The sequence below is a fragment of the Podarcis erhardii genome (assembly GCF_964252035.2).
Source record: "Podarcis erhardii genome assembly, chromosome: 8".
Lineage (NCBI taxonomy): Eukaryota > Metazoa > Chordata > Lepidosauria > Squamata > Lacertidae > Podarcis > Podarcis erhardii.
Window position 1 is genome coordinate 24431416 of NC_138499.1, and position 26520 is coordinate 24457935.

The 26520-nt window shown below is 47.8% G+C and overlaps 1 protein-coding gene across 2 annotated transcripts; it reads right to left on the reverse strand.

The window, feature by feature from the left end:
• Positions 1-9684: 9684 nt before the first annotated feature.
• On the reverse strand, positions 9685-21167 carry OSR2 (odd-skipped related transciption factor 2). 2 transcript variants are annotated; one of them, XM_081874632.1, is made up of 4 exons: positions 20758-21167; positions 13541-14325; positions 11860-11959; positions 9685-10162 (listed from the first exon to the last, which is right to left on the reverse strand). In XM_081874632.1, the coding sequence occupies exons 2-4, from the start codon at positions 14245-14247 to the stop codon at positions 10088-10090; spliced, it is 882 nt and encodes a 293-aa protein (XP_081730758.1). In that variant the 5' UTR covers positions 14248-14325; positions 20758-21167; the 3' UTR covers positions 9685-10087. The 2 variants fall into 2 exon arrangements, with proteins under 2 accessions (XP_081730758.1, XP_081730757.1); XM_081874631.1 differs by having other exon boundaries at positions 9685-10244; positions 20758-21165.
• Positions 21168-26520: the final 5353 nt, after the last annotated feature.

Genomic DNA, 26520 nt, shown 5'->3' on the forward strand with positions numbered 1-26520 from the left:
TGGGAAACACTGTCCTAGATGGGCTATCTTCCCAGGTTGATGAGTCCCATCGGCCCCTCACTTCCCTCTATAGCATGTGCAGACCATTGGAGCTTTCTTGACCATTGGATCCACTATTGGTCTCATCATCTCAATCTGCCAGAGGGTTTGAGAACCATCAGCTACTCAGCAGGAATCCCTGGGATCCAAAGAGATGTCTTTTCCCACCTTTCCTTTAGTGAATGTTTCCTGCTTCCATCTTATTTTCTAGCCATTGGAAGCTGCATAGTTTGCAGTTCCTTTTTTTATAGCAACCAATATACCTCTTTCTCGTGGTGAGTTCATCTGAGATCTCCATAAAAATTATTTTCTTCAAATACTGCTATACAGCAACTGTGGGGGGATGTTAAAAAATCCTTCCCTCCAATAGTAAGTACAAAATATGAAAATTTTGCAATAAGGCTCAGGCATATTTCCTGCTGTAATAGTTCCTGTTAAGTTGTGGGTGAACATATCAGACGACACAGCGATTCTTCAAACAGCTCTTGTTTATTCACAGGCCAGGACAGAACTGAACTGAAGGGGTCAGTCAGCCTGCTTATATAGCGCTCCAGTACAATGTAACTGTAACAATTTTCTAAAACTATCCAATCACTGAACGTCACTTTCAATCCCTTATTTGCATAACTATCTACAGTATCCCCCTGCTGGTCCAGGGTGAGAACTTCAGTACATAACAGTTCCCACGTAGGAGCTAAAGGTCAAACACTCATTAAGAATTCACTGCATAGTTAATACAGTACACTGTTGAACATGTTTACCCAGAAGTAAGTTTCTTTGTGTTTAATGAGGATTAGTCCCAGGTAAGTAGCCACAAGATTGCAACCTAAACTTTAGTTTAGGGTTGGCATTGGGGGAAAGCAGGGTTCTTATGCCTCTAACACCTACAGTACGTATGTGGCAGGCAGAAGTTTAACATGTTATAGGAAAAGCTTCACATTCTGTCTGTCAGACAATATATTACATGTGTTGCCACTGATTTATCTTTTGCTCCTCCAATCCACCTGCAGAAGAGGACATAAATTTGAATACTGCACAAAATAAATTTGTGCCCTTGTTTGCAAGTGGGTTTTAGGGCCTAATCCGTATAATAGAGTGCGCTGGGTCCAGAAAATCCTGTTGACACCTGTGCTGTTGAACAAGACTTTAAAAGCTCTTGTAAGCATGTGCAAAAATCCAATTTGCACAGAGTTCTGTGTGCATGGAGTTACATGACCATCTTAGCACATGGTACCCGTGAGCATACACAGGTAGTAACCATGCCAGAGGTGGTCATGTGATTCAGCCCCAATTCCATTGAATAAGATTTTCAAGTAAGTGAGTATTTAATGCTGGTGTGGTGTACAGTACTGGTGACAGCAGTGATACCCAACATGGCACCCTCCAGATTCATCGGACTCCAGTTCCCATTAGCCCAAGACAGCATGGCCAATGGTGGGGGATGATGGGAGTTGTAGTTCTGCAGCATCTGGAACCAACAACATATGGCCAACCTTAGGTTAAAGCATTAGACCAGGAAGGGGTAAACCTGGAAACCAGGAAGCTGAGAAATCCCTACTACACTTTGAGCAATCTAGATTGCCTTGGACACGTGACTATTACTTTTCTCGTTAACCTACTTCCCTGAGGTGTTGAGAGTGTAAGACAAATTAACAAGTGTGCAGCACCCAGAGTTCACTGGAAAAGGGGCAGAGGCACATGTGAGAAATAAATTATATGTTTAGGATTAGAGCTGGAGTCTGTTTTACTTACTTATGCAACAGCTAGTCTAAACATTGCATAATGTAAGTGAAACTGCTTAATGCACAGTCTGTAAATAAATTCACACGTTTCTGCCCTAGCTTTGAAGCTCCAGATACAAGGTTGAAATGCAGCTGCATTGCTTTGCACAGAGGCAAACTTGTATGAATATGACAGACAAGAGCAATTGCATTCTCTCTTATCAGTGATCCATAGATAATGGGTCATGGGGAGATTTCGAAACTGTACTTTTCAATCCATGCCAGAGAGGTGCAGAATTGACATGAATATGCTGACACACCTTGAAGCACCTTCCAAACACCTCGGGCAATGATCCTGACCCTTTCACCAAGCGAGTAATGCTCCAAAGGATGTCGGTTGACAAGTCAAGTGATTGCACCTTGTAAACCACCGCAGATTATTTTTTTCTTAAGAAAAATGCTACCTTTCCTCTCTTTTTTTAATAAAATCACTCAGCCCCATTCACTTATGTGTACATACAAAACATTAAAGGTTTCCCACTACTGGAAAATGACGAGACCTTTCAACCTCATAATTAAGAGCTGCTGAAGCTTGAGACAGAAGCCATTTTCTTTAAATGAGCAACAAGGATATTACCATATTTTTGCAACCCAGTGCATTCAATGTCAAAAAAGCATCGCTCTAAATGGTGGTGCTTAAGCAGTGGAGTTTTATTGAGGTCTCAGTGTAAAATGACAGTAGGCAAAAGGTGTTAGTATCCTATTCCAGTATTCTATTGATTTTTAATTAAAATATTTCCCTTTGTTTTGTGTTTGTGGTTGGGGAAATTTAAGGAGGGGGTGGAACAGCCAAGTTCCATCGTTTATCTCTGTAAGCCTTAAACAGTCCAGTCCTATAATGGCTACTTGGAAGCAATCCCCATTGAGTTCAGTGGGACTTTCTCCCAGGTAAAGGAGGATAGGGTTGCAGCCATAATGCCTTTGGATTGTATCCAACTAAGTTTCACTTAGAGTAGACTTGCTAAGATTAATTGAGCTAAGGTAGTCATGTTCATTCATTTCAATGGGTCTAGTCTGAGTAGGACGAGGACTGGATATGATTCTTCATTGGCATTGAAATATGACTGTGTTTTCCAGACTTCCTGGCCTCAGTGAATCCTTCCCTCACTTATTGGTCTGCTGAGAAATGCACAGGAAAATGTGTATGAACTTTTGTGCCAGTTCTCTTTTTTTGGTATAAAAATCACAAACTGATGCCAAAATTATTCTGAACTTAAGTGTAGAATAACGAGAAACTGAAATTGACATAGTCAACCATCCCTGTCTTAGACACTCTCCCCATACAGCAGTGGTCCTCTTTAATGAGAGAAAACGTGTTGCTGCAATCCAGTCAATCAATAGAGGCTGGTTCAGATTCCCAGTGCTAGGATATTGAGTGCTTGATCTCTGGTTCTAGAATACAGAAATGAGAGAGAAGTGAAGTTTCCATCTGGCAGCAAAAAAAAGTGAGTCCTCTACTGCCAGCAACAAGCAGTCTGTGGGCTGGCCCTGATCCATTGACCAGAGACTGAAAACCACTGTCCTAACAAATTCATGTCATTTATATTGCCCACAGTGTGAGAAGCTATCTAAAATGACACAGGCATCATGCTGAGTAAGCTATCAAACTCATGTTTTGATCCACTGAATTGTAAGAGAGTTTGGTCCAAAGAGATGTGAAGAGTTTGGAGGAAAAAATATAACTTCACTTGGCTTGCTGGTTCAGAATGCCTGCTGTTAAATGTGTGTTTCAGTGGAGCAGGGAAGAGGAGAAACTTTTAGGCTGAAAACTAGATACCAGACTACACAGCGGTAGTTCAGAAAAGTGTGTTTCTAAACATGGGCAGAATGCATTTCCTGCCATCACTGAGAAACCACAGCTTGCAGCATGCTTCAGATTACAGAAGAAGGCTTCCAGCTCAAAGACTGTGACATTCCAAAAGGGCCAAGTAGGAGGTGCTTCAACTCCAGGGACAGAAAATCTAACCAACTCCACACAGAACCAACAACTTTTATCTCCTTTAATTGTGCCCCAGATCTGCTGCAAGAAATCTTGACTTGCCTGATAGCAGATTTGAGGCCAACTAAATCCCTTTTGAAAATTGTCTAGTAGGGCTGTAATTGTAGCTGCAAGAGGCTTTAAAGGTCCTTGATACTCATACCTTTAATTTTTTTTATAATTTGGCAGAAGTGTGATTCTGCTACAGCTGCTAATCTTTCTCACTTTAGAATTCATAGTATTGAATTCACATTTAAAGTGGATATGCTGCTTCTCTCTTTGGATAATTCATTCAACAGCCCACCGGTTCAATATATTCTTGAGACTGATTTGGTTCCTTGTCATGTATAGTTGCACTGTCTGGGTACCCTATATCCAGCTATGAGATAGCCTGTGTCACTGCTATTCTTTTTAACTTCAGTGTGATAAAGCCGCAGGCCTGCTGTTCTGGTGCTTAATTTTTAACCTCTCTCTTTCAGGACACAGAAAATTAGCTTCATCCATTAGCTGGAAGCACTTGCTAAGGCGGGTTGCACCATTCATCCCGGATGACTGCTCTCCATGGTTATGGAGTGATTGTCAAGGACAAATTGCTCTGCATTTTTCAAACAGCATGACTTAGTGCAGTCCTATCCTTGAGCCCATTGAAATAGCAAGCGTAGGTCTAGGCTGTACTATTTCAGATTGCAGGTGGTGGCTCCCTGATGGAATACCGTTTCCTATAATATAACTGACTAACTCCTCAGAACACAAAACATCAACTAGAGAGGTTTGAGTCACTCTCCCCCTCCAGCCCTCTCTGTGACACATTAGTTTTCTATGTGCAAGGATGTTTTCTTTCATGGAAAACAGCCATCCTACCTACATTCTAAAGTGGTTTAGACTGAAACCTGAGTGAATATATGAGCATTCCATTGTCATATGTGCTGTGCAATATCTGCTCTTACTTGCCTGTTGAAGACAATGCAACATTCAGTAAGATCAATGAAGTTTGCAGGCCTGAGAGACAGGAGCTTCCCTGTGGTGGCCCCACAGCTATGGAATCCCCTCTCCACTTAATTGTGCCTAGCCTCCTATTTATAAGCATTTAAGGATGCCTTTAAAACTTGTCAGTTTCAGATTGCTTTTTCTTAAAGAGTTGTTTTAGCTGCTCCCCTATGTGTTACTTTCATGGAACATTAGAATAGAAAGGGGGAGCACCATGAAATGTTTCATAATCTGTACCAATACTCCTCTGGAACCCCCCTGACTGCACTGGGGCTGAAATGAATTACTCCATCACACCACTATATTAAAAAGTGGCAGACTTGAGGGGTGGGATTTGTAGATTGTCAAGGAGTGGGACTACTGCCTCTGGTTTTGTGGGAAATTTTAGCAGCAGGGGACAATGCTTTCCTTTCTTGAAAAAAATGTTAAAATGCATTTTTTGCATAGCTTTTCTTGGTGACTGCTGAGAAGAACTCTTCAGCTGCCACTATCACAGGGAGCAACAAATATATATTTTATACATTTTTTAAGGTGGGGAGACGAAACCACTGCTGTTCGTTCCCATAGTAAGAATCTCCTTCCCTCTTCCAAATTCAAAACATTCCAGGTCGTCCCAACATTTCTCACCCATTTCTGGGGCCCGAAAATATCCCCCCCCCCCCAAGATGCTGTAACCCAAGATGCTGTAATCATCAGATTTGGGTCCTGCCCTCCATTTTTACCAGGGATGCTGAAGGAAATGCTCCGCTACCTGTCTCCCCATATAGCATACAATTGTGATTAAAATTGGTAACGTGTATTCTAAAGGTCCATATTTTAGGATTATGCAAAATTTTTATTTTACAGGGGATGAGTGGCCCATTCTTCGCACTTCATAGAACTGCTGCTCCCAGCTGTGTGAATATTTTTAGCAAAGGGCACTTGAATGGTCTTGTGTGAGTTTTAAATGTTTGGGTCAGCATTACAAACATAAGCCTTGTAAACCTAGTGTTGTAAATGAAACAGCAAACTGCACAGAGAAGACAGCTCCATTCCACTCATGTCAAGGTGCTGTGCCAAGTATACAAGGCTATTACATAATACCCACGCTAAAGAAGATATTGAACACAAATGTTCCTTCTCTTTTATACCATTATATTTATTAACTCCACAAATGCAAGCTGAACACAGGAATCAGTATCTACAGAGAGGGAGAGAACTAGATTAGTGAAGGAGGAGAAATATGTTGGATCCAGATTGTTCATCACGCTTTCTGACAATTTAGCCGTCACAGAGTCTTTATTCCTGTTGATTTCAGTGGAACTTCAGAGCAGCTTAGTTTGGATGCAACAATATTCTTTGATGTTTTGATGGGCAAAGAAGAGATTTCAATGGCCAACGTTCAAAGGCTGACTATATCCAGGATTAAACAGTCCCAACACATTGCATTTTAAGTGATATTGTTGTGCTTACCTTTAATGTCTTATATATAGCACCTAAGAAATAAGTAAGTGTGGTTTGAAATGTTGGGTGTGGAGGGAAAGAGTTGCCTTGGGGGTTCCTGCTTAAGTTTTTAAAGTGTAAATGTAAAATGCTTCACACGTTTGGGTTAAAACTATAATATGGAGATATGGCAAACATCTTCACTGGCAACAGTTGTAGTGTTTGCAGGGTCACTCTGTAAAATAATGCACTTGCAGGGAGAAAGCAGTGTCAGTTATGTAGCTAGTATATGAGCTTCTGAGTTTGTCACACCAAAGCTGAAATCCCACTTTGGGAACATTGGCTTGTAACATTTTACTGACCCTGTGACTATTATACTTAATCTGAGACAGGGCTCCAAGCCAGCCTTTCTCTTTCCACACTATGGCTCAGCTTTGGAGCATGTGAAGTCATAATACAGTATTCTGAGCACGTGAATAGCCTCCCCCCTCATTACTGAGTAACCACATCTTGTCCTCACCGATTTGCAGCAATGTCACATACAGCTGTCTTTCAGATCTCATGGCATCGTTTCACAGAAGCACCTAGATTTTGGGACAACTCAATGGTTCTTCACACTGGGCCCTGGTCTAAACCTGCAGCAGAATGAGGTGGCAGAACACTGTTACCACTTTTTGAGACTGCAGTTGTGTGTGTATGTGTGCCATTTTATATGCTCCCATACTTTACATGACCACCACCACACACTAGGTCTGAAAGAGAAATTTTAAAGGAAAAAAACAGATAAGCATTAGCTCAGTGGGAGAATGCATAATTTGTGTGCAGAAGGTCTCTGGTTTTTTAGCCAGCATGTCCAGGTGGAATTGAAAAAAAAACTCCAGTTTCAATTTTCAGTGTAGACAATCCACTTGATGGACCAGTATGAGGCAGCTTCATATATATAGGTAGCAATCCTTTCTTGCTACCACTTCAGAATGTGTAAAGTAGACCTATATGGTTATACATATGTCAGATGAGTTTACATATGCATGTCAAAGGCCCAAATCCCCTTGGCCTTCCCCCACCCTCCCATACATCTCAGAAATTTTTGTCCTCAGACACATTTGTCTTACAACCTTTCCCTCCTTTACATGTATTATTTTGGTTGTGAAGCACAAAATTAACATTACTCTACTTCCTCCATCACTTCATGTTTTACAGCTGCTTCTGCATTCCTGATACATTAGAGCAAATAAAAAAGTTTGCCAACCGTGATGGGGGGGGGATACTCTGAACACATGGAGTTTCTCATTTTAAACCCGCTTAAATCATAGCACCATCCTGAACAAAATGGGGTTTGCTTCTGCATCTGGTAAAAAGCACATTCACTTGGGAGTAATAACCACTTTGTAGAAAAAGATAGTGCACATTTAAAATAAAAAGTATAAAATACTTTTGCATGTGCCTGGTCAAAGTGAGAAATGGCCATCAAACCCACCCCCCGCCCAACTATAAAATGTGGGATTTTATTTTTTAGAAAAAAATGCTGCGGCAATCAGCGTAGGCCCTGCTGGATCCCACGTGCCCAGATGCCAGTCCAGGTACTTATGTGGGGCCTGGATGCCCCCAACATTGGTCACTCTCTAGGCAGTCATTTGGGGACATCCAGGCTATGAGGCCATTAAATTTGGCACCCAGATAAAACACAGCTGCTTTGGTTACCCCTCCCTTCCACAGGGGGCTTCTAGGCCCATAAGTGTAACCAAGGGGGGGGAGGCAGGGAGGAGCAGCTGCCCCCCCAATTAAAAAATAAATAGCTAACTGAGGCTCTCCCCCTCTAACAAAAGGACTGCTCCCCCTTACAAAAATCCTGGCTGCGCCCATGTCTAGGCCTGTATTGATAACTTTGCTATACTATGCTGTAGTTGCTGAAACAAGTAACCGGAGCACATGTTTTAGGAAAAAATGCTATGCAGTGCAACCGAATCTATTCTTAGAAATCTAGAAGGGCCCACCTCAGAAAACTCACCTTCGATAACAACCCAGATCTACCCAATAGCAACCAGACCCTCCACCTCTCCGCCTTTCCCGGGCAGAGCCGAGGCTCCCTCGAGCTCCCTCTCCACCCCCGCCGCGTGTTTCCCAGCGCGGGAAGCCGGCCAGAGCGCGTCTTGGCAGCCTTCCGCCTAGAGGCGTTTGCCCGGAGCTGTCAGCTTGGCTTCCCTCGGCAGCTGCCGCTGTGCTCGCTTTGCATCCCTTCCTTCGCTTCGTGATCGCCGATTCCCTCCGCGCCCCGATCCTCGTTTTTGGAAACGGGCTCCCTTTCCCCACGGCAGCCCCGTGCGCTCTTGCGTGAGCCCCGCTGCTGCGCCTTGGCGATCGTGTGGCTCCCGCGCGCTCCGCGGCTCCCCCTGGGCAGCCTCGTCGGATGCGGCCCCGCGGAGCCCCGCTCGGCTGCCGGGAGGGTAGGAGGGGGCAGGGTCCTTCCTCCCCACCCCACCGCGCTGTATTTGTTTTCGAGGGAGCTGCCAGGCCCGCAGCCTCGTCTTGGGCGGTGTAAAGTCCCTGTCTCAAACCGGGCAAATCGCCGCCCGCGTTCAAAGTCTAAGCAAGGGCGCTATCTCAGGCAATCTGTAGAGAAGAGCTGATTATTGCTTCTGAGGCTCGATTGCCAATAAGTTACTAATAAATAACTTCAGGGTTTAGGATTCTGAAGCCTTTCCCAGCCAGCCCACCACCCGTCCTGCCGTTTCTCTTTCAAAGCTTTGCATGGGGAATCGTAGGAGAGGAAATATATAGGTAAACGTGCTAACGTTTTAAGGAAAGATACCCGGGCTTGCTTGCTTTTTGCATTACAGATTTAATGCAGCCTGACGCTATGCGTGCCATTCATACCATACATTTAACGCCCCCCCCCAAAAAAATAAGACTCATGGGAACTGTAGTTTAGCCCTTCACAGGGCTACAAAGTCCAGCACCCTTAAAAACTACAGTCCCCAGAATTCTTTGGGGTGTACTTTAAATATTCTGTGCGTATGCATGCTTGTAAAATGTCTTCTCAAGTAAAGATACGGCAGCATTTCCCCCTGTATATTTGCTCAATGAGGCTTAGTGCCCAATATGAACCTTTAAATCCATTACCTAAAAGTAAATCCTATATAACACAAGTGAGCTTACTCAAGAGGAGTCATGTCTTGAGGTATACTATTAAACTGATCTTGAGGTCCAACTGTTCTTAACAATAGTTCACTTCTGAATAAACATGCAAAGGATTGCACCATTAAAACACTTGAAAATGTAAATCCCTTTTACAAACGTACAGACGATATTTAGAAATCAAAACCGTTCTTACAAAAAAAAGAAACCAAGCAACCCAGCTTCAGTAGAAACACCATTTACCTTTCAGTTACCGTACTCTCCTGCTTTTTAACCGACACGGAAAGAAGGACTGAATAACCACACTGTCCGTGGAATCATTAATTATCAAACGTGAGAGAGTTGGGGGGAAAACTGGTTTACTTTGCAATACACTTTTTAAAAATATTTTTTCACTCTTGTTGTCCTTGTTACCAATGTGCATTTGGTAAGACAAAAAAAAAAAAAAAGGAAGTACACAAACACACATGACGCCACAGTTTCTGTACAGAGCTCTAAAATGAGCTGCGATGTTATTATCTACAAGAGGTGCTCTTGGGCCGAGGAAAGCAGCTTGGGGCTGCTGTCACTTCCCCTGTGCTGCCCACCCCAGCTGCTTTTGGCAGAAGCCAAGGGAGAGAGGATGGGGCCCTGCATACATCTGTCCACATGTGCATGGGCTTAAAGATTTCTCTACAGTTCAAGTCCTTTGAGCCAGAGTTAGCTCCCTGTGGAGGGTTCTAGAAGTCCTGCCGCGGGGTGTGAGTTAGACTGTGCCTCCGCAGATCACAGTTTCGCCTGAACACTTTGCCGCACTGCTCACAGTTGTAGGGCTTGATGTCTGTATGGGTGAGAAGGTGAGTTTTCAGGTTACTTCTTTGATTAAAGGTTCTTCCACATGTGGGGCATTTGTGTGGAGATTCCTGTTCAGATTTGAAGCAAGCAAAGGATTAAACCCTTTACAAACTACCTGGTTTACTGAGTTTCTCAAAACTTCTCTTGTTATATGCACACACCCTCCCCAGTTTTGTTACCCTTCAAAACACCAGTGCCATAGCGGGAAATAAATCTTCACAAATTTTAAGTGCCCCTTCTCAGGCCTAAATGCCATGGAAGCGGTTTCCACATAAGGCTGCAATTCTAGGCACATTTAAATGGGCAGTAAACACCATGGAAAACAATGTTTACTTCTTAGTTTTTTAAAACAACAACAACAAATAAACCCCAAACAGGATTAGGCTGTATGTGCATTTGTAGCCTGATCCTATGTGTGTTTACTTAGAGGTAAATCCTATGGCATTCAGGGGGATTTACTCCAAAGTAAATATCCATAAGCTTGAAGATGATTAGAGTCCTGAAAGTAAGGTGAGGATCCTAGCATGCTTGCTGCCCAGTCATAAGCACATTTAACTGGAAGTAAGTCCCTAAAAATAAAATAGAGAGCTTGTCAGGGATAGTACATATAAGCTTGGATTGGACCAGGGGGATGTGGATTCATATTCTTCTTCGGCCAGAAAGCTCACCAGGTGAACTTCTGCCAATCCCCTATATCTCTAGCTAACCTACTGCACAAGATAAAAATAAACAAAGAGGGAGGAAACAAGTATGCTTAGGAGTTCAGTCCTACTTGAAGACAGGTTCTACTGAACTTATTAACAGTTTACTTCCCAGTAAATGCATTGGGGGTGGTGGCAGGGGTAGCTCATGTATCTGCTGTAGGTAGAAGATCACACTTCTTTGCAGCCTGATCCTTATAGACATTTAGTCGGAAGTCAGTCCAGCTGAGCTCACTGGAACTAACTCCCCGGTAAGTGTGCTTAAGATTACAGCCTTAACAGCACGGATATATCTTCTTGCCTGTCAAGGACAATCCTCACTTCATCACATTTCCCCATCTCTAGGATCTACTGAAAAATGCTTCTTGCTAATCCACCCAGCTTCCCAGGGATACTTGCATCATCTCTATCAGTGAAAAGCTTTCCACAAAGCAAGTCTTTTTTTAATCTGAGCTGTTAAAAACAGAGCATACATTTCATCTGCTTCAGAAGTGTCAGACTTCCCAAAGAATCTTTTCCAGCTATGGAATATGCAAGTCTTAAATGAACTGATGTTCAAGCCAACACACGTTTACTCAGAATAAAATCCTGTTAAATTCAATGTGACTTACTCTCAAGTAATTGTGCATTGGAACACAACCATAAACAACTTCTGCAGACTTCTTTAGTCCTTCTAAGATCCCAGTGTGCTTATTTTCTTTACCATAAAAAATGAGTCAAGACAATTTACACCCCCCAAAAATGAATTAAATGACTCTGAACAACTGAAATAAAAGTTCAGACTGTGTCATCTTTTTTGCACAATGAAGCGAAGTGGAGGTCAGTAGTGGATAAATTATCTAATTTAAATAACCATCAACACCACTCCTCTGGTACAGTTACATGTCTTTACTTATTCATAATGAATATTGCTATGTATAAAGAGTTGAAACAGAATTAAGATAAAAATAAATGGTCTAAAGCAATATGGATCTAACCTTACCTGCATGTGTAAAGTTTTATGAACTGCTAGAGTCCTGGACTGGCAAAATCCTTTCCCACATTCCTGACATTTGAACGGTTTTTCTTTGGAATGGATATACCTAAAAGCCAATACAGGCATTTGGAATCAGTATGTGTAGACACAGAAAGAGCCATAACAGTTAACAGTAGTCTCTATGTAGCTCAAGTATCTGGGGGGAAATTATACTAATGGGACAATGCTATAAATGTTGACTCAGAAGTAAGTCTCACTGAGGTCAATGAAGCTTGCTTCCAGGTTGCAGGCTAAGCCTAACTCAACACTGAAATCTACTTTTCCAATTTTATTTTCATAGGTTTTTTTCCACAGCCACTTGACAGTAGTTTATCTAAAGGGCTTCATTGCCCTTTTCTGCTAACAAATTAAGGAGACAATCCTAAACACTCTTACTACAGTGTATGTTCTACTGAGAACAGTGGAACTTACTTCTGAGTAGCAATGCACAAAAGTCCTATGGAAGTATGCAATCTTTCACATGTGTGCACTGGGACTTGCTTTCATGTGAACATGTAAAGGCTGTGGTCCCACTTGTTCCAGCTGAGGTCAGCTGGAATTTTGCCTTACTAAGTTTATAGAGCCCCACAGGATCTGGCCCACAGTTCATTATCGTTTGATGGGATGAGAAAAGGCAGAAAGCCCTTGAGCTTCTCAGAGCAAGCAACAGAGGAAAAGGGCCATTTGTACATTGCTACAAACACATTGTAAATGTTGTTTCTCTGGCATGTATGGGACAGAAAAGAACAAACATCCCATTAGGGTTAGGAAATATTCATTTCAAGGAACATACTGCCTTCTCTCTGCCCCTCCCCTTCGAGTTTTCATCCACATTTGCTAGGCTATAAATCTACTGAATTTTTTCTGCAGCTTCCTTACTGGACTTCTATCAAATGCTATTCCTACAGAGGTAAAATGGTTTGTTGTTGCCTTTTTGCTGAGATCACCAAGCTTTATCAAATCCTACAGACTAGAAAAGAAAGCAAAAGGGAAAAGATTGGAAAGCCCATCGGGAGGTACAGATCAGATGCAGAGCCCTGGAAAGAAGTGTCATGAAAGCCAACCACCTTGAAGGCACCCCTCACCCTCCGTTGGGCCCACTGAAGTGGAAGAAAATTGCTTCTGATCAACGTCACTTGCTTCTATGCAAATCAACCCAACACTCCCAGTCCCAACCTTGTTCCCTAGGAAATAAATCCTACTGGCGCCCCTCCTACATACTGAGAACTGCCCTGTTAGTTAGGGCAGCATACTAATAACACCAACCACCTCCCTACTGCAGACAAGAGGCTGAGAAACACAGTCCTTTCTCCTCTAGGCCTCTCTAAGTGGGTTTAGGGGGAAACTGGAGCCCAGGACTTGCTGGTTGGCATCTCAACCCATAGCTGTCAACGTTTCCCTTTTTTAAAGGGAAATTCCCTTATAGGATTCCTCGCAAGGAAAGGGAAAAGTTGATAGCTATGTGGCTCAACCTCAGAACCACCACTAGGCCATACATCATAAGGCTTAATTTCCAAGGGAAATGGAGGGTCGGGCAGTGGCTGGATCCTGCATGGAATAACCCCATGGGCACCCTTTTCTCCAAAGATGCTGGAGCGAGGGCAGTAGCCAAACAGTCCCCCCCTTTTGCATCTCCAGCGGAGCTGACCTGTGGTCGCGGAGGTGGTCCTGCCTCCGGAAGGCCTTGTGGCAGATGTCGCACGTGTAGGGCCGCTCGTCCGTATGGGTCCTCTCGTGGATGAGCAGGTTGTAGGACTTGGTGAAGTGGCGGCCGCAGAACTTGCAGATGAACTCCTTCTTGGTCTTGGAAGGCAGCCTGCCGCGCGCCGGCTTCCGGTCCGGGGAGAGCTTGCCCAGCGCCGCCGACAGGGGGCCGCTCAGCTTGGCCAGCTCGCCGTGCGCCGCCGCCGCCGCGGCCTGGTGCGCCTTGGGCGGGTCCTCCTGCGTGGCCGCCGCCGCCAGGTTGGCGAAGTCAAAGCGCGGGCGCTCCTTGCGCAGCGCCGGCAGGACGTGCGCGATGGCGGCCGCCTGCTTGGGGTGGAAGAGGTGCGTGGCGAAGGGCAGCGCCGGGAAGGGGAAGCGCTCCACCAGGCCCTGCGCCGCCGCCATCTCGCTCAGCGCCGAGCAGCGGCTGATCTCGGCCGGGCCGCCGCCTCCGGCCGTGGCGGCGGCCGCGGCGTAGCAGCCCAGCGTCCAGTGGTTCATGTGCATGGTGTGCACGGCGCTCAGGCCGTACAGGCCTTGCAGGTGGTCCACGGCGGCCGGGAAGGTGTTGACGGCCTGGAGGAAGGAGTAGTTGGTCAGCTGCAGAGACGGGTGCAGCGGGATCGGCGCCGGCAGCGCTTTGCTCCCCATCGTCCCAGCGGCCGGGCCTGGCCGCGGAGGGCCGGAGGCGACCCGCGGCTCCTGGGGGCGCACGCACGGGCGCAGGTCCTGAGCAGGGACAGAGGGAGGGGAACAGAAACAAAACAAGCAGCAGGTTATTGCAAGGGCAGCGTCTACACGTGGATTTGACAAGAGGGGCCTGGTTTTAGTACAGTTGCAGGCCCCTTAAGACGAAGGACAGTAGAATTAAACAACATTCACAACAATAATGCGCAACCAGGATAAATAATTAGGGGACCCGAATGAGAGGGCTGTCGTTAGAGCGGCGAATAATTCAGATCTCGCTGGTGAAGCGGGCCCCCAAACCGGCGGAATCTAATATAATGTTCAGAAATGCAAGCAACTTTGGGAGGGAACGGCATTACCTGGAAGAGGCCAACGCAAATAAAATATCACCTGAAAATATCAAATAGCAATTAAGCCGGCCAAGCGCGCGGACCCCTGTCACACACACACTCCGCAATTGGTTTAGGCAGAGTGACTCTTTCTTTCCAGTATCGTAGATGGATCAAGAAATCAAAGCCGAGTTTCCTGGCAAGGGCTGCGTCTGCGTGCAAGGTCACGAGGACTAGAATCTTGGAAAGCGGCGGTGGCGGGGGGATCCCAGGTCCACCATTTCTCTGAATGCGAGTTGTACTGATGGCAGAACTAACAACAAAGTCCATATTTTTGAAACGACCCAGGAGGAGCGCGATGTGCCGGCCACTTAACCCTCGAAGCGGGTGTCCTGCAAGGCTGGAGGCTCAGGACAAGAGCCGTTGGGAAGCGGGGGCTGCTTTGGTGTGCGGTTTCTGCGTCCTTGCCATAGCGCACACAGTGGTGGTGTAAGCAGGGAAGTTCGCGCGCCCTTACAAGCGAGCTACTGACTCCCGTCCAACATGAGCGAGCTTCACAAATAGATTTTTTTAAGGCGTTTGGCTGCGATCCTGCTTGTTCGAATGGACTTTTTATGCGCCTAGGTGGGGAGCAGGAGGCTCTTTAAGAGCTCATGATGTCTGAAGAAGCGATAAGTCATGTCAGGGGCTTGCGGGGGAGGGGCGGAGAGGGGAAAGTGATAAATACTCGCTGATTCCCCCTCTGCACAGGGAAATAACTGCGAGCACAGTGCATCTAACATGGCTCCCGACTCATTTAACCAGTGAAAACGGAGGGGGCCCCGATCCCAAACACATTACACGAGAGTTAGGCTCAGTTGGGTCGATTTAACTTCCTCCCACCATGCAAAGGGCACACGAGGTCCAACTGGTACGACGGCAGCTGCTTTGAATTTGGCTGTATTATGGATCACAGCTACCTACTACCAGCAATCCTTTGGGAAGCTGGCCTGGGGTGTAAGACTGAATGAAGACGCCGATGCCCCATCTTGAAACACTTCCAAACGCGCGCAGCCCGATCCAATGCATTTCCCACCAAAGCATCCTATTATGTAATAAATCGGGGTCTCACTGACTACAAGGGGGCTTGCTCCCAAGTAAGCAACTCCACCTACGGGTAAGGCCGATGACCTGGCCCATGCTTTCATGGAAGAGAAATCCGGTTCAAATTAATGGACGTGACTTCCGAGACTTCCGTGACTGCTTGCTTTTAAGCAGGTGGACCCAGGATCGCAGCCTGGGCCTCGAATTGGCGCGCTTGCCCGAGACACCCATCATCTCAGGAGGGCAAAGGGGATAGAAAACGCCAAGCGATCAGGGCCGGCCGGTGCTGAACAATTACAACGCGCTTCTCGCGTTGGGGGCTGTGTCTTTCGTCGCATCTACAGATTATATAGGAGTGGGGGGGGGGAGGGTCAGCGCCTGGGATCCTCCTCGCCATTGGAAGTCAGTTCCACCGGCTCCGTCGGAAGTGTCCACGAGGTTTCAATGGCGAGGCCCTGAACTGATACAGCGCCTTTTCCCGGGCCTTGGAAGTCGTCGGCTGAGGTTGACCTGGCGGGGTTAAGTCAGGGGGAGGGGAGCAGAGGGGTCTCCATGGGCGGGGAAGCAAAGGTCCGACGCGGGAGGCGAGGAAAGGCGGGGGCATTTGGAGAGGAGGGCTGGTGGCTCTCCGCAGCGGGGCTGCCCGCCTTGGCCCTCCCCGGTGCTGCTGCGCTTATTTTTCTTCCCTCAGCGACAACTCATTAATCAAGATAATTGAAAGAGAGAAAAGCAACACTTCCCCCGTCGCCCCTCGACGCCAAGCGCTCCAGGCTCGGAATACCCCCCTCCCTCCTCCTCTCTCGCAGATCCCTTTCAGCTGGCCAAGGCGCCACCCAAGAGGGACACCCCCGGGGTCTCTCCCAGACAGCCTTCAGGGAAAGGCGAGTAGTAGCTGGGCGCTTTTCTGCAAGGGGAAACACCCGCCCCCTCCATTGGGAGTCCTTAGGAAGAGCCACCTCGCTCGGGGATGGTTTTCTGCGACAGGCAAGCGCCACAGGACGCTGCCCCGAGGATCTCCCACATGGGATTCAGCTCCCAGGCTTCCAGCAGGCAGCCGGACCTTAATCTGGGGTCGAGGTTATTTTGGGGGGGTGTTTTAGCCCCGCAGAAGTAGCATTGGTAAGCACTGCCCTGCTCGCTCGAGGAGGCGGGCGAGGCTTACTCTTTCGCCCCCCGCCCTTCTCTCCCTGAGCGCTGCAGTTTCGCGGCCATTCCTGCCCCAGGATCTTGGCGGCTCTTCCTTGCTCCGCTTTCTTATTGCATTTGGAACGTCCCTGCAGCCTCCCGAAAGGAGTGTGGGAAATGTGATACTTCGAGAAAAATAAAAGCGGCCCTAAAATCCAATTGGGAGTTAAGCATTTAAACGGGCTTCTGGGACGGGCTGGGCTCGGCCACATCTGTTAGTCCCGCTCGCTCTCACAAGGCAATTTTCGAAAGAAAAGAAATAAAGCCTTCAGATGCTCCTTTCTAGGCATCCCCAGATACTTTCCTCTAAAATAATAATAATAATCCGGTTGGAAGATGCTCATAAGAGCTTAACCGAGCTTTATTTCAAATGCCTGGTCGGAAAAAAGCTACCGGTTCTCTATCCCCCGAATTGCGCCTTGCGACCCATTAACAAGCCCGGGGCGGGAAGTGGAAATAATCTGATTTCTCTCTCCCCCACCCCGTTCTTTAAAGGCATCGTCTTTTGCTTTTGTATTTCAAAAAATAGAGGATCGTGAGGCTGGGTTATGAGTCTGCAGGGGTAACCAGTTTGGATAGAAGCGCTCCTGGGCGCAAAAGGCTTCACTGATTTCTCCAATGGCAGCTGTAGGCCTCTGCACCGCCAGTTTGCAAACAGGGGAGAAGGAGGAGAGACCATCAGGGTCTTATACGTGTGGCAACGTAAAGCGCACTTGATCCTGCATTATTTTCCTCTTTTGCACCAACATCTGATGGGCAAAGAGGCCGAAGTGCCCTGGTTGCCTTCGGCCCGGTTTCCCACTCGCGCCCGGGCCGAGCAGAGCTTTGCTTCTGGGGCTTGGTTGGGGAGGGGGGAGGACCATTTCTAAATTAATGCAGCGCTAAAAAGGGGTAGCAAAAAAACCAAAACGAAACGCGCAGCCTCTTCCTTACTTCTGGTATGCGATCCGAGTGCGCATGGAAGGGAGTTAATGAGAGGTGTGTGACAGTCAGAGGGTTTCACTCAGCCCGTTCAACCGAAACTATTAACTCCCGTTCCCCCCCGACGACTTTCCCACCACTCATCACTTTCCCTTTTGCAAATAAATAAATAAATAAATGCACAAATCATGGCGCCCACACCACCCCCACCCCTCGACACTGCAACGCGACCGCACAAGGGCTGGCTATCCTGATAAAAGACATCGCCACGCAGAGATGGGAAGCAAAAAGGAAAGAGGTTCGTTTACTTTTTCCTGCTGGAGTTCCCATCGTGCCAGGGTCAAGGGGCTTCCAGACTTACTCAAGGGGGTCCTTTCCTAACGAGGGGGGAGGGGATCCCCTCTCCATCTGGGCTGGACTGCTTGATTTAGATAAAATATCATGCAGCAGGACCTTTACACAAAAAATTGAAATGTACGCTTGACAAAAAAAAAAAGATGTTTTCTCGGAGATTAAAAGGGGGGGGCACCCAGAAAGCACGTGATTTTTTAATTTTAAAAAACTCTTTCTGTTCTGTATTAAAATAGCAGTAATGCATAGCACCAAAGAACTAGTGTTATGCCTAGGTATTTATATTTCAGATGTGCAGCTTTTACACGCCCACGATGCAATTTGCCCCCAAACACTTTCACCGCACACATTTTCTAGAAGTCCTGCGGATTTCGATGGTCCTTGTTTCCAAGCAAATGTGCTAAGGATAGAGACTCCAATTTCGTTTTGACATTTTCCTTCCAAGCGGCTTGAAAATGTGAGTCGGTTTAAATGATTCCCTCACAGATCCTAAAAACACATCCATCAGAAACAAGTGCTACTGATCTAATTAGAGTTTACTTCCTGCTGCTGTGCTGCTTAATACACATTAAGTGAAACAATCCCAATGAATCAAGCGAGAGTTACTTTTAATGTTAACCTGTTTTAAGACCGAGGGCCAGGATTCGGGGATTAGGCCGCTCACATAAAAATCCAGTTATGGTTTATTTTATATTAATTGTTCTCAACAAAGTTGAGGGTTTTTTGTTTAACACAGACATTTTCGTTTCTGATTAAAGGCATATGATGAAAAAATACGTCACTTTTCGAATATAATTTTAGTTTTTTATTTTAAAAAAGCAAATATATTCAGAGCCTCCCATTGCAAGAAAAAAAAGACAATTCGATTAATGTTTCTTTGGAAGTAGGTTCCATTTATTTCTGCACAATCCTAACCGTTGCTACTCAGAAATGAGTTCTGTTGAATTCAATGGGGCTTGATCCTAGTTAAACCACTGCAACTTCATTCCCTAGTAAGTGTTCATACAAGTATGATCTTTAGGTGTACATTTTATAAATTTACGTGGAAAATAGTGGCGCAGGTTTTAGGAGAACCTGCTCATTTACGTGGGATCGCCTCTCTACAACATTTGCCCACGTTTGCTCTTTGATTCAATGGGATATCCATTACAGCCTATAATATTTTTTTTTAAATGCTAAAGTTTACTTTCAAAACCACGTGTTTAAGTTGTGTAATATTCACACCGATCTTGTTTTTGCTTCAGCACAACCCAAAGGTGGTATCTTTTTAAAATAAGACATAGCAGAATTTCTCTACCTGCTGTATCCATACTGATGTAATTATTTGACCCTGCATAAGGCAGTATTTCACGGAATCGAATAAAAACAAGGCGCAGGACTGCACCCCGAACAGCGTTAGATATAGACTTTACTGCCCTCTGAGCCATCTTGCAGGCTGTAGTCCTATATTCACAACTTTGCTTCCACGGAAAGCAAGCAGCGCAGTGCAAAGTAAATACGTTTAGGTGCCAAACTTGACAATGAGAAAGTGTGGGGGTGGGATGGGGGATAAATTAGACCAGAAAGTGCAGTGTTTTCCTTTGAGAGCCCACTAGTAGTCAGGGTGCGAATCAAACACGGATGTTATTTAGACACACTGTCACTTCCCTTTCCACTCCGAATCCTTAATTTAATTAAGGCCAGTGTCTGCAGAAACAAGAGTCTTCCCGGCGTGATCTTTGGCTGGCTCTGCCTTGCTTTTTCAAGGGCTTCCGACGGCTAAGGACTTGAAAGGAGTTTTTGCTTGGATGTCAGAGGGAAATAAATAACCGCTCTTGGTGGGAGAAGGCTAAGAACCCGCCGAGGGTCTCAGCTATCAGGTAGGCAAACGCCGGCTGAAGTTGGGGAAAACGATCTCTGCCAGATCCCACGGATTTGTATTTGTTTATCCTCGCCAATACCAAGACCTCCGTCCCGCTCCGGCGTTCCCAAAGCCTATCTCGAACAAATCAAGAGGAGGAAAGGAAATCTTTCGCCCAAGATTTGTTGAACGAGCAATGCGACTTCACCTGGCTTTCCTGGAAGCCTTTGGAGTGCGAACTTTCTAAGGGGGGGGGGGGTCTGGAGGCCCTTCCACTTGCCCGGAGCCTTATGGAGCGCGCAGAACACAGCCGGCTCTGTGCACCGAAAGACAGGTCTGCCCCTGTTCTGGTTTGAGCCGCCGGGATTCAAACCGAAAGTAAAGGCGAGGAGTTGCTCGCTCCTTCTCGGCGAGAGACCGAGCTGGCTGACAAAGCCCTCTGCGGCCAGCCCGAGCTCTACACGCGCGCTTACTCGGAAGGAAGTCTCCCTGCGCTCAGCGAGCCTTACTCCCAGGTAAAACGCACAAAGGATCCTAACAGTCACATTACTAAGGGCAAGAAGGTTCTGGGTGTTGGAGAAGCCCTTCCTGGACGGTTCCGAGGGCAATTCTCCGGGTTGGGGTTCCCTGCGGAGATTAGAATCGGGTCCTTCCCCTGTTCTGCCCCGCTAAAGCCCCTTCCTGCCCAGATCCCTCACTTCCCACCCGCAGGTGCCCCGTTCCCAAGCAGGGCGACCATTCCGGAGCTGTCACTCTACTACCTACCTCCCTCTTGCCAATTTCTTCCGACGGGGCCTCCGCCTCGTCCCCGGACCTACGTCCTCCCGGCGCTCCTCAGGCCAGCAAGTGCCTTGGCGGCGTCATTAGATCCACTCGGGAGAGGAGCTCGCTCAGTGGAGCCGTCGAGTCCCGGGGGCTCCGGGCATCTTCCGAGGGGCGGCTTCCGCGGAGTCAGAGGGGCGGCTCCAGGAGGCCTCCGGCCCGGGCTTTCAGGCTCCTCCGGCGGCTGGGAGGCGGCGAGTCAAGTGCCGGCATAGAGCTTCCCCGGGAGCCCCGTCCTGCCTTCGGCTCTGGCGGAGCTCGGCGCGAGTCTGGACCTCCCCCTCGCGGGTCCATCGCATTTCAGCGCTCGCCGCGGCGCGGGCTCTGTCCCCGCCCGCAGTCCCTCCCCGAGCCCCAGCAATTCGAACGTTCGCCGCCCCAGCGTTCGAAGCCACGCCCCCCTCCGAACGCTCGAGAGGTTGCGAACGTTCCGAGGGCCGCCCCTCGAAGCCCCGCCTCCCTGTTCCACCACCACTGTTTACTTCTGTTTGGATAGCAACTTGGCTTTAAAGGGGCAGAGCTCCTTTCTCTCCCCCTACACCCCCCCCGCCCCACACTTTCCCTCCCCACCCCCAACGTTACCTAAGGTGACTTTTTCCCCTTTGAGAAAACACGATCAGTGCATAAATCAAGATCTTCCTTCCTTAATGCTTCTGGCTACTCCAACTGCAGAAACTTCGGTAGCTGTCTCTCAGGCTAAGCCCTAGAAGTTGAACGTGTCCAACACACCGTTTTCATGGACTAAATATGCTGGCTATATGTTCTCTATACACTCCGAGTAATACCTTCAGACCATTAACGGTTTTTTCCTGCTTCATGTGAAGCAGATCAATGAGAACGCGATAGTTTAGAAGGCTTCTTTGAATTATCTAATCCTATATTTTCCCTCCCCTCTTTTCTCTCCCACCCCTTCCTTTGCCTCTTCTTTATTTAATTTGTTAGAATGTAAGGTTCCCGAGAGAATTGTGTTTTTAAAACAAAATTATAGGGCGCCACTTTGTCATGGCCATTTCAAAGTATTAGTGTCGTCATCATCATCATCATCTCCCAGCTGAAGAAATCCTCTCTCAAAACCTGGCTTTCGTGAGCAAACGATTTTCTTCTACCCGAAACAGGTGAATCCCAAGGAACCGCCAACATTACCTGGGCGAAATAAATAAAAATATATCGCATCTAGGAAACTTCCCAGTGACTATAATTCGGAAATGCTTTTGCTCTGTTAGATGAGAAAGTTCCCCCAAATATATATACATAAAAAAAATATTTTATATACATTTATATACATTTAATTGTTGGAAGCATATGCATGCAGATTATAGGGACCTCGGGGGCTTTTGCTACCACTTTTCCTCCTTTTCAGTTTAAGAGGGATTTTTTATGTTGTTGTTGTTTTTACTTATCCCAAGTGACCAATCACAGGTTGTTTAACTTGAGCCCCTGGATAAATAGAAACACATTACTGTTCGTGGTTAAGTTGCGGTCGGGCTCCTTTTTCCCTGCATGCAAGCGGCGTTTTAGACGGATATTTGTTAACTACTCATTAATGGCACGGAGCGCAGCGCGAAGGGCTGATTATACCCCCCCAGACGGAACCGTGCAGGACCGGCTCCCTGAAACCTAAAACAATCCACATGGCGAAATGACGTTAAAAGGCACACACACAGACACACACACACAGCCCGCATCACCCTCCACCTCTCGGGACTTGGAGCAAGATCGTGCTGCTTAAGAGCTAGGGGAGAGAGAGAAAGGGAGATCTCGGGCAAATGGGCCAGATGCGAAAGCGCGGTTGGTTCAAACGGTGAGCGCGAAACAAATACTCTCCATAAACACGCCAGTGATGGAAACTTTGGAAAATGTGAGATGCTGAGTGAGGCAACGAAAAAAACCCAGATCTCCCTGTTTCCAGTCTCCTATTGATAAGGAACTGAGTGGGCATTGAAGGATCCGTTCAATTAGGATTCCTGAATTTCCCTGCACATAAAAGAAAACAGGAGATGATTAGAAACTGAGAAGGAAGATGCAGAGGGCGGAGGGAGCAGTGGCGGCGGGGGGAGAATGGCAATGAGCAGGAAAATAAGGGGTGGGAAGAAAAATAATAATGGATGTGAATGCACGATCAGGGCAGACAGCGAGACAATTTTATCGTCCCCAACTTCGGGGTTAAAGGGACTGCCGGGCCATCATGTTGGCCCCTTGACCCCGATGGCTGCAGTCCTAAGGAGCCTTCTCATTCAGTTCCATGGAGAGCGGTGGGACTTGGTCGCTCTGCTCCTGCGCGCCAGCGGCCTTTGGCGACAGCGCCATGGGCGCAGAGTGAGACTTATTCCCTCGACGGCTGACTCCAAAGGTGAACGGAGGATGGCGCGGAGAAACAGGAGCGAGCCACCGGGCGAGGCTACGCTATATTTATTCGATAAATGCATACGTGGCCATAGCTGCGATGTGTTGGCATGGCTACGTAAGTTAGGAAGAACAATCCCAACCTTTTATCATTTTAAAAATATAACCCATGTCCGGAGAGCAGCAGGATCTGAGCGAAATTCTCGTCGCCGGCAAATGTCTCTGCCCCGCACCCCGCGCAATATTGACTCCCTTTAGCCATAATAAATTAAATTCCCATCGGCGCTCCATGGTGGTTGGGTCCCCCACCCCCCCAAATGAAAAGAGAGGGGAAATATATTGACCATCTTTCCCCGCTGTTATTTCTAGATTCCATATTATGTAGGTTCAGCAATAATAGAAAACAAAATCACCCACGGATTACAGTGGCTGGGTAAGTATTGGCACTGGAGTGAAAGAAGGAATCTGCAAAACAATTCACGAGGTTGCTCCTGCTGCTGAGGCTAATAATAATAATAATAATAATAATAATCTGCCGTTGCCTCTATGCCACTATCAAAGTCGCAAGTAGTAGAGAGCAACGGCGACGATGAGAGCACAATGTTTTGGGCCCCAATCCTTGGGCTTAGACTGTTTTAATTTACAAGGCACAACAGGTGCCTCAGCGGGGCAGAAGCTGGGTGAGAGCTAGCAAATTTTGCTTTTCCTTCGCTCTGGTTTCCCAAACAGAGACTTTCCGCTCACTCTTTCAGACGCTAAAAGCCAATCCCAGCATCTGGTGCAAAGTCGGGTCGAATCCATTCGACGTTTGAAATGGTGTTGATGTGTGTTTCCTACGGTCTGCCGCTAAACAGCAACGACAACAAACACACACAAGCAAATATACAAACACGCAAACAAATGCACGACTGCTTCGGCCTCCCAGGCCCTAAATACTGTAGAGTTGATTTGGGACCTGTCCTGCTGGTTCTGAATGGACGAAGCTTGAGCCCGCACACTTACTTGCGAGGAAGCCCCATTGGGCGCAGTCGAGAACGGCGGCATCCTACACCTTGGGAGGAAGACTCCACACTCTCTCGGTGCGCAATCTCTGCGGGGCATTTGAGTGCGCAAGGGAGCTGCGGGTGATGGCAGAGGGAGCGGTGTGTGTCTCGGTGTTATCTTCACAACAAGTTTGTGAGATAGGTTAGGCCGAGGGGATTGGGGCGGGGGTGGGAGAGAGAGAGAATGAGGCCCCGGGCCACCCGAGGAACTTCTTGTGCCCAGGATTGGAACCCAGGACCAGGAAGCAACTGCTCGCTTTGGCTGCAGCAGAACTTTCTACTTCCAAGCAAGAAGGCGCTCCCGAAAGCCGAGTCCGCGCGCCGGGGAAGCGGCTGCAAGTCCTCACCGGTGGCCGCTGTCAGGGAATCAGGAGCCGGAGGAGACCCGCCGGGAGCGGATCCGACCTTAGCTGCGTTCCTTTCCAAGGGCAATGAGGTGGGAAGGGCATTCCCACTCTAAACCCGCCGCTTTCGCTCGCTGGGGCTGACTTTTCCCATCCAAGCAGCGCGCACCCCCCTTGCTCGCCCCCAACCCGCTTCTCCCCCCCCCCCCGCGAGCCTGGGGGCAGCAATGCAAACGCAGCGGGACCCCCTTCTCGCAGAGCCGGTGTTTCCCCCTTTGGTGATGCCACCCAGGAAGCCCGATCCGGAGTCCTGCAGGGAAGAGGGGAGGGAGGGAGGTTTCAAACCGAAAAGCGCACCGCTTCGTTTTGCAAGATCAAGAAGGCGCGCGGCGGGCCCTTTTCCTCGCTCCACTTTCTGCCCTGATCTCCTAGATGGCGAGTGCGGTGTGGGATTCGCACCCCGACGAGCGGAAGGCGCTCTGCCCATGCTCGGAAGCTCTCTCGCCGCTACGCTTTTCTTAAAAGCTAGGAGACACTGGGTCGGAGCGACGCGCTCTAGGCCTTGGAAGGCTCACCGTTCGCAAGACCAGCCCTGGGGAAACCTGCGTGACCCTCCAAGACCTTTTCTGCTGGGCTCCACCGACGACGATTATCCCTGACCACTAGGCAGGCTGGCTGAGCCGGGTGGGTGGGACACCAGGTAGGGAGAGGAGGACGGATGTAGAGGCAGGCAGCTAGTAGTCAGCTGCCCAAGGCGGTTAGGCCCAAATAGATAAAATAAAATAAATAAATAGGTTTAAATAGACATCAGCCTCCGACTCAATAAAATAAAATAAAATAAAATAAAATAAAATAAAATAAAATAAAATAAAATAAAATAAAATAAAATAAAATAAAATAAAATAAAAGTATCAGACGGAATCACCCGGCGCCTGGGCAGTTTCCCGGCGCGTCGTTTCCCCGGCTTGTCAAGCTGCCTGGTGCGGCGGGCGCGCGCAACGCGGCCACTTACTTGCCTGCTTTGCGCAGCGCCGGCGCGCGCGCCCCCCTTCCTCTCGCCCCTGCCCTCCTCTGCAGGGGTCCAGGCAGGACCAGAGGAAGCCGGCGAGGGGAGCAGGACGACCCCTGAGCACCGGGGACGGAGCCCGCAGGGTGGGCTGGGGGACACGAAATGCCTGCGGGGCGCTCGGCTGGGGGGCCAAGGCAGGGAAGCGGGGAGGTTAGCGGCTGTCCAGGTCCGCTTCGGAAGCAGCAGCAGCAGCAGCAGGGAAACGAAGAGCTCCAGCGCCCCCTGGAGGCATCTGTTTGCGTTGCGGCTCGCGGAAGGGGCAGAAAAGGCTCAGGATGCTTCCCTAACACGCGAGAAAGAAGCGGCTGGGCGGAGCTCCGGCTCACTCTTGCACTTCCTTGCTAACTGATACTAAGGCTGAGGATCCCCGGTCACTGTATTTAGGTTATTTTGTGCCCCTTGCGGCGCGGGGAGTTGTGTGTATTTAAAACCACAGCACGAAAGACTAAGGATCCAAACCAGAGAGAATCGAGCCACTCTATAGAGACTTTTATCTACATAGATATTGATAAAGAAGGGCTCGGGACCAGCATTTCGCAGGACTAAGGGACAGCGCGACCCCCTCCGAAATAAATGCTATGGAATTCAAAAGGGCTGAGTCGGACAGCGCGCTCCAATAAATGCCTACTCGGAAGTAAGCCCCACAGAGCTCGCTGGATCTTACTCCCAATAAAGTGCATTTGGGGTTGCAGACTGAGATGAGTGCACCTTGCATTCGTGTGCTTGCTTCTCCCGGAGCGAGAAGGCCTATTGATTTCGGTGCCACTTAATTACTTCTTGAGTAAACATGTCTTCGTTTGGACGCTGGCAGGGCATAGAGTTGATATCCCAAGCGCAAAATGTCTACTCAGAAGTTAGTCCTATCGAATTCAATGGTGCTTACTCTCTGGTAAAGTGGGGTTAGGAT